This window comes from Esox lucius, chromosome 7 (genome assembly GCF_011004845.1).
Source record: "Esox lucius isolate fEsoLuc1 chromosome 7, fEsoLuc1.pri, whole genome shotgun sequence".
Classification (NCBI taxonomy): Eukaryota; Metazoa; Chordata; class Actinopteri; order Esociformes; family Esocidae; genus Esox; species Esox lucius.
In genome coordinates this window covers 9485151-9493477 of record NC_047575.1, presented here as the reverse complement: position 1 = coordinate 9493477, position 8327 = coordinate 9485151, and the positions used below count along the sequence as shown (strand labels likewise).

Sequence of the window (8327 nt, the reverse complement as noted above, 5' to 3'; positions counted from 1 at the left end):
TAGAGGGGGCAGGATGTTTGCAGGGAATTAATTAGCAAGGAAGCGAGAGCTATTGTAAGCAATTTTCTGACCTTCATGAGATAGCATGGCTTCTGGTACACATTATTGTGCTAATGCATGGATAGTACATATAAATACTGAGCACTGTGGAATACTCAGGGAGCTAACATGATAACTTCTGATAACTTCTGGGACAAATGATATATGAAATTACACATACATTTCATTGGAATTAACTCTTGTCGTATTATTTGATAACAAAACAATTTTGTAACCTTACCATCTTCTCAATACATATTTTTTGCCGGACAGCGTAAGCGGATCCGGCCAAGAAGAGCGAATGTTTCTTACTGACTGAGTGAGTGAGTGAGTATCTATACCTTGTTAAATAATGTAGTGGTTAGAGAAGCGGACATGGGAACTGTAGGTCTACAACACACAATAGTTACGTTAGCCTTAACTGAAACTGTATACGATTATATTGCGACTGTTTCTGGCATGGGAAAGTTCATCTTCAGTCTCGCTAGCAATTGCTCAATTCTTATGATTATACCTAGGAAGTTAGTAGATACTATTAAGCTTATTACTGGCTAATTAGCTGTTAAAACAGCCAGTGGCAAAAGCAATAACAGTCCACAGACGCTATGGTGGAGGTGAATGTAATAAGAAACATTAAACAATCCTCAAAGGAGTCCAGTACCTGCTGAAACGTGTAATGCACTTTAACCCCACAGCTGTGGGTGGGCTTTCGTGGGAGGTGTGGATGATGCTTCTCCAATGGTTATCCATTTTTTGTGTCAGTTTGGATACCACCAACTGTTAGGCCTTTCTTTCCAACACAAAAAAAGTCATAGCAGACGCCTAAGAAGGACAGTGTCTGATGGATCTCTGATTGCATACTACATACGTATTGCAAGTAGATATGTCCTTTGTGGGTGATGAAGTACGAACTGTTTAGTATAGTAAACTAGTATGCCAGTACTGGGACGGATTGGAACATAATACTTCATCATGAAATTGCGTCTCAAAATATCAATTTATTGTGCATTAAATCTTGCCATGTTTGAATATTTAGCTAGAAACCATAAAGCATTGTGTTAAACTGACTAACATCTTTTATGAAGATTACTTCCACCACAAATAGCATCTATTAACTGTATGGCTTTTGCCACTGGTCGTTTCAATAGCTTACAAGCCATAATTGTGGTGATGTGGAGGACGCAGCAGAATCCATTTGCAGCTTTTATTTAGAATAGTCAACAGGCAGGGTAAATCAGGGGCAGACAGAACAACGGAGAAAATCACAGAGCAGAAGTAGATCACAGGCAAGGGTCGAAACAGGCGGCAGGAATCACAGTCCAATGAACAATCCGGGTCGAGACAGGCAGCAGAAAAATCAGAGGTCGGTATAAACAATCCAAGGTCGGTAACAGTTCCGCAAACACAGTGAAAAATGCTCAGAAATTGTACGCTGGGGCAATGCAATACTTCGCAATGGACTTGAGAGGGAACGGGGTTTATATAGATGAGTGTGGATGAGTTGCAGGTGTGTGTGCAATCAGTCCCAGGTGAGCGGCATGATGGGATGATGAGTTAATATTCTGGTGAAAGTGTCCTACAGTGGCGAAGAGGAGGTGGAGCGGAAGCCCGCTCTGTAACAATAATACTGGTATCTTACTACTTGGAATAGTCATAATAATTGAGCCCATATAGCGAGACTGAAGACGAACTTCACACTGCCATGTCATGGCACTATAACGATAATTTTTTCCTTCATACGTAAATTACATTAATACAATAACTATCAATATAGGTGATGATAACTGAGTTTTTCAATAAGTGAAAAGATTTGAGAATTGTGGAAACCCCTTCTCTTTTACTAAGCAAGAGGTTGTTTTCTATTTTAGGATACCCTAAAAAGTATGCAGATGCATACTTCCAAAATCCACCAGAAATAGTAGACCATCCAGGTGCTTTTGGCATACTATTTTCACCATAATGTGGTTTGGGACATACTAATCTTTTTGCCTATTAATTTGGCATATATACAGTAGTATGCAAGTATGAGTGGTAGAAAAGGATGTGAGGTAAAATCATTCTCAACTGATCACAGTTGGAAAATTGCAGAAATTGTTTGAACCTTGGGGGACACCAAGTCTTCATAGCTACACTACATTGTTACTACATTGTTATCTACAGTATATAGAAGATTAAAGGAATTAATGTCACTTATGTTTTCCCACCTAATCAAGCACTATGAGAAGACTCAGTGATGTTATTTTGGCAAGGAGAGGATGCACAAAATACTAAATGCATGTTTCTCAAATGTTTTTGAGAAAAGCATTTTTTTATTGAGCAATTTTACCTTTAAACAAGTTAAACATTTTCCCACTGCTACACAGCTGAACTTCATTTTGATACATCGGAGTCAGGGTTTGATAACTTCTAGACAATAAAATGTAATTGAAATGGTCTCATTCTATGCCAGGCTTTTCATTTTCACTTGTGGCAGGAAGAGTGGAAACTGAGGAGGAGCATGTGGACAAGCAATCTGATTGGTCAGTTGAGATGGAGAGGTTGCTCTCAGACTCGCTGATGCTGCCATCTTGAGGAACCTGAGTGTACTCACGAACAGAACAGGCACGCTCAGTGAAGTTGGGCTGGAAGCAAACATCTTTGGAGACATGAAGCCATGTCTTAAAAGATAAAGGTCACATGAGATGGAATTTACACAATACATAACAAAAACTATTTTAAGATTCATACAAAGAAAAAGTAAACAGCAAGAAGTAACAACGATTACCTCTTTATTGTCACTGTCAAGAAGGTCCTTCAGATTCTTGCCTGGATTAGGCACAATGGGAATGAAGATAAATCTCAGCCGTTCTCTAGACAAACATAAAGTCAACATAATCAGAGTATAGCTTATTTAAGAGGACGAATGGAGCATTAGGTTGAAAGGAGACTTGTATCTTTTAATGTTGACCACACCCCTTAAGTTAAATCTTTATGGGGGGTCTAAGTGTGGGGCTAACGTTGGCTGGCAGACCCACCTTTCCCCATAGATCAGCATGCAGGCCAACATTAACAGTAGCAAGGTACCCACAAATGACACCAATGGCTTCCACAAAGTCATTGAGCTGACAGGAATGTCTAGGACAAAGAAACAGGACGAAATAAATAATTATATTGTTCTTGGCATAAGAAAGTCCTGAATGAAGTCTGAGCACATCCAGTCATTAAACAAGACATAGCTTTTGTATGCTTGTACCTGTGCTGTTATTTCCCTTCATGGAATTGCAGAGAATGATCCGACTCCAATCACTCCAGAACTTGGACTCGCCACAAGAATTATGCATTCGTGTCCTTACTTGAAACTCATACTTGTTATTCGTTGAGGGGAAAGGCAAAGAATAAGTCTGTTCCAGCCTTGGAGAAATACTCTAAGAAAAAAAAATATGAATTGAAAAGTGCAGAGAAAGTTGTCAAAAACTGTAAGTATTAGTTGCTGACACATGAACAGTATGTCCACACAGTCCTCCAGTTCCTCCCCAGCCCACCTGCCACTTTTCGTTGTTTATTCTGTAGCGCACTTCACTCTCAAAGCAGTGGTGTATCCTGCTATTGTTCCAGTACAGATTCAGCTGTGGGCCTTCGCTCATCACCAATGAGAGGTTGGTAGGAGGGTAAAGCTTCACTAGAAAAAACAAGAATGTGGAATACAGGAAAATCACATGCCGAAACATTGTATTTATGTTTCATTCCTTTATGTATGTTTAATTCACATTGGATTAGAAAAAACCTACCCTTATCTTTGAGGTCATGTTTCTGCTCAAATGTCTTGTTCTGATAAACCAGCCTGGTTTTCAGAGTCCTAAACCTGTCACTGGTTTCATACTCCAGTCTACATCCCACAGTATAACCTTTCTCCTGGAGATATGTGGAGCATTCCTCCATATGCTCATATTGTGTGATGAACCTAAACACAAGCCATTTGAAGATTATGGATGGGAATTAGTACGGAAGTCTTAACACCACACCACTACAACTAAAGTGTAGCACCTATCACAATGGTGCCCTGCGAGCATGTTGTGCTCAGAACTCATTTCCCACTAAACATGTTGAAAGCATGACACAGTCGTGTCATTGCACTAACCTGTTGTGGAAGAAGGTGGAGTTCACCTCTGGGCTCCCCCATTCACTCCAGCTACAGTTGACATAATCCAGGTTCATGACCAGACAGGTGACAGCTGCAAAGCAACAACTGATGATTTAATCTTGAATCAGCCTCACTTGACAGAGGAGTGGAAGTTTGATGTTTGTAACCGAGTTTGAAAAGAAACAATGTTGCTAACACATTTCTAGCCTATGTATTATGATTGATAAGTCCACCGCAAAATAAAATGACCATAAAGAAAAGAACCAGCACTCTCGTTATATACATAATTTGACTAGTAGATGTTCAATGCTTCATTTTAAAATATGATTAAAAAGTTTATATTTTATGTTTCCTGCCTAGACATTCTAATGTATTTGTCCTCTTGCTCAGTTGTACATTGGGCCTCCCACTCCTCTTTCTATTCTGGTTAGAGCCAGTTTGCGTTGTTCTGTGAAGGGAGTAGTACACATCGTTGTCCGAGATCTTCAGTTTCTTGGCAATTTCTTACATGGAATAGCCTCAATTTCTCAGAACAAGAATAAACTGATGTATCTCAGATCTTTGTTTCTGGCCATTTTGAGCCTGTAATCAAACCCACAAATGCTGATTCTGAAGATACTGAACTAGTCTAAAGGCCAGTTTTATAGCTTTTTTAATCAGCAAAACAGTTTTCAGCAGTGCTAACCAAATCACAAAAGGGTTTTTGTAATAATCCTTTAGACTTGTAAAATTATTAACCTGGATTAGCATTAACACAACGTGCCATTGGAACACAGAAGTGATGGTTGCTGATAATGGGCCTCTGTATGTCTATGTAGATATTCCATTGATAATCACCCATTTCCAGCTACAGGACTCATTTACAACAGTAACAATGTCTACTCTGTATTTCTGATCAATTTGGTGTTATTTTAATGGACAAAAAAATTACTTTTCTTTCAAAAACAAGTTTTAAGTGACACCAAACATTTGAAGGGTAGTGTACATTCTCCTTATGCTACTGTGTGGGTTCTTTTTCAGAGCCCTGTGCCACTCACATTGATGGCTGTCTTTTTTTACTGTACATGGGCTTCTTTGGCCTGCGACCCCAATACATATAAAATGTATTCAATGACTAATATCTATCAAAATGGCTAGAATAGTTTTCCCCCCACAAATAAAGCATTTTTATATCTTGATAGGTATATTATTTAAATAATGAGACCTTTTGCTAGATTCGCATACATTTTTTTATAGTGTACAGCAGTTGTATTCAAATCTGGACTTCGAAGCCAGTTCCACTTTAATTGCAGCCTTCTAATCAGGCACTTCTTTTTTTTAACCTTGGACACCTGGTGGGAACAATTAATGGTTAGCTAGAACAGAAAACCAGCAGGCTCCAGACCTCATAGGGTAAGATTTGAATACCCCTGGTGTACAGGTAAAAATGGCAATTGTCGCACCTCATCTTCTGAAGTAACGTGGGAAATATTTCGGACAGACCTGTGGTTTAAAGACAGCCTGTGAATGTCAAACCAATGCCTATCGACTATGCACTTGATCAAAATGCTCTCCATGGTCACGTTGCTGCTGAAACACTTAAAGGGTGACTTTCACAGAGTGGCAAGGGGTTTAATAAACACTACTATTAATATCTGATTGACAAATTCTTCCTATTGTTTAAGAAAAAACACTACTGACAATTGAACATTTAATTTAGGACATATTTATTTTTGTATATGTGACAAGTCTCAAAATCGAATGTAAACAAATGCACATGTCATACTAATAGGCAGACTTTGTGAGGAATTATACAAGCAAAAAAATAACTTTGTGCCTCAAAGGATTTTACTTGCAGTGTTGTAGACCACTCCAAATGGCCACTGCAGGATCTATCTGCCCCTACACCCTTGATCATTTTGGCTTCATCATTTTTGTGACACTTGTGCAAATGGTCGATGTGCGCCTGAATGAGCAAATGGAGGACAGAGGGTGAAGTGGAGGGCAGAGGGATTGATTTGGGATTTAACAGATGTCTCTCTAAATGGGCACTGACGTAAAGAGACGCAGCAAGTCTGCTTCTGAAGTCCAACCATTTTCAAGTATAATTCATATCAGTTGTGGGAAGCAACTAAAAATATCTCCCAATGGCACCAAAACAATTCCACTCTCCCCAGTAACAGGAGTAGTTCAACAGAGAGCACCGTCCTATTTACCAGGTAAACAACATTTAAATGCCTTCCCGGGTCAGGGACCCAGCCAAAGGGCTGCGCGAAGAGTTAACACGTAACTCTGGTGCAGTGAACTTTCTAGTTGCTAGTGTGAATAGTTTGAGTCAAATAGGCTCTAAATGTTAATCCGTTTATGATTGTTCATATTACAGGAAACGACAAAGCAGTTGACGTCAAGCAGTCAAGCAGGGGACTTTGCTGTCGCAGTAGAGATGGCTTTTTAGGAAGTCTTTAATTAAATTTTCCCGAACGGTTATTATTTTGATTATATTATGTAATAGTTTGATACATTTTATTTATATAAGTATTTGATACAGTTGTATAAAATGGGTTTGATACTTATTTGACTAATCCCAAATAAATAAATGTGTGAAAACTCTTTTGTCATGTTACTTTATAATTCGAAAGTAAATACCAGGTAAACAGCTCTAGATTAGATACATTTCTGTGAAACAAATAACGTGAGTAAAAGAACAATTAAAACAAACAAAAAAATAAATGTCACATGAAAGTGGAACCACTAACACAATGATCTTAGGACAAATAGTAAAAGGACAAATTAAATCAAACAAATTTTTCAGTAAATAATAGTAATGTTAGTATGTTACGATAAAACATGAAGGGTTGAGGGCACATTGTCTTATCCATGACTAATCATGGTAAATAATAAATGCCATAAACAATTGGATCCAAATCAATAATCCAATAGAAATTACTTACTGGGACTGAAGGAAGCTTCGTTTCCTTGGAGAGAGATGATAAGTAGTAGCCAGATTCCAAAAATCTTCATGTTTAGTCTCATATGTTTCTATGGGTGCTCACTCTCTTCCTCCAAATACATTTGTTTCACTATTTTAAACAGCCACGGTAGGCCTACACATTTGTTACATTTCCTGTAAGTGTGAAGATTCAGTGGCCACATCCTTCAGTTTTTACAAAAAAAACACAGGAAGAGAAACAACACAGTTGTAAATATTACACGTAGAGGTGGATGTTCTAAACCACTAAGGTACAACTACGAACAACATTCACCAGACACAATAATTAACAGATGAACAGAGACACTATACAGGTGCTGGTCATATAATTATAATACCATCAAAAAGTTGATTTATTTCAGTAATTCCATTCAAAAAGTGAAACATGTATAATGCATACATTCATTCCACACAGACTGATATATTTCAAGTGTTTGATGTTTGTAACCGAGTTTGAAAAGAAACAATGTTGCTAACACATTTCTAGCCTATGTATTATGATTGATAAGTCCACCGCAAAATAAAATGACCATAAAGAAAATAACTAGCACTCTCGTTATATACATAATTTGACTAGTAGATGTTCAATGCTTCATTTTAAAATATGATTAAAAAGTTTATATTTTATGTTTCCTGCCTAGACATTCTAATGTATTTGTCCTCTTGCTCAGTTGTACATTGGGTCTCCCACTCCTCTTTCTATTCTGGTTAGAGCCAGTTTGCGTTGTTCTGTGAAGGGAGTAGTAAACATCGTTGTATGAGATCTTCAGTTTCTTGGCAATTTCTTACATGGAATAGCCTCAATTTCTCAGAACAAGAATAAACTGATGTATCTCAGATCTTTGTTTCTGGCCATTTTGAGCCTGTAATCAAACCCACAAATGCTGATTCTGAAGATACTGAACTAGTCTAAAGGCCAGTTTTATTGCTTCTTTAATCAGCAAAACAGTTTTCAGCAGTGCTACCCAAATCACAAAAGGGTTTTTGTAATAATCCTTTAGACTTGTAAAATTATTAACCTGGATTAGCATTAACACAACGTGCTATTGGAACACAGAAGTGATGGTTGCTGATAATGGGCCTCTGTATGTCTATGTAGATATTCCATTGATAATCACCCATTTCCAGCTACAGGACTCATTTACAACAGTAACAATGTCTACTCTGTATTTCTGATCAATTTGATGTTATTTTAATGGA

The 8327-nt window shown here is 37.9% G+C and overlaps 1 protein-coding gene across 2 annotated transcripts; it reads right to left on the bottom strand.

Annotated features, from left to right (window-relative positions):
• Positions 1-1229: 1229 nt before the first annotated feature.
• Positions 1230-7273, bottom strand: LOC105010007 (cytokine receptor common subunit gamma). 2 transcript variants are annotated; one of them, XM_010869399.5, is made up of 8 exons: positions 7090-7273; positions 4157-4250; positions 3807-3979; positions 3561-3697; positions 3272-3443; positions 3054-3153; positions 2804-2888; positions 1230-2674 (listed from the first exon to the last, which is right to left on the bottom strand). In XM_010869399.5, exons 1-8 carry the CDS (start codon positions 7169-7171, stop codon positions 2480-2482), a joined length of 1038 nt encoding a protein of 345 aa, XP_010867701.2. In that variant the 5' UTR covers positions 7172-7273; the 3' UTR covers positions 1230-2479. The 2 variants fall into 2 exon arrangements, with proteins under 2 accessions (XP_010867701.2, XP_010867700.2); XM_010869398.5 differs by having other exon boundaries at positions 1230-2696; positions 7090-7272.
• Positions 7274-8327: the final 1054 nt, after the last annotated feature.

Excerpts from the sequence above, each read along its gene's own strand:
- LOC105010007 (XM_010869398.5), bottom strand. The coding sequence starts at position 7,171 with ATGAGACTAAACATGAAGATTTTTGGAATCTGGCTACTACTTATCATC. Across the intron at positions 4,251-7,089 it reads CGAAGCTTCCTTCAGTCCCA|CTGTCACCTGTCTGGTCATG; the intron begins GTAAGTAATTTC and ends GTTGCTTTGCAG. Across the intron at positions 2,889-3,053 it reads ATGCTGATCTATGGGGAAAG|AGAACGGCTGAGATTTATCT; the intron begins GTGGGTCTGCCA and ends ATGTTTGTCTAG.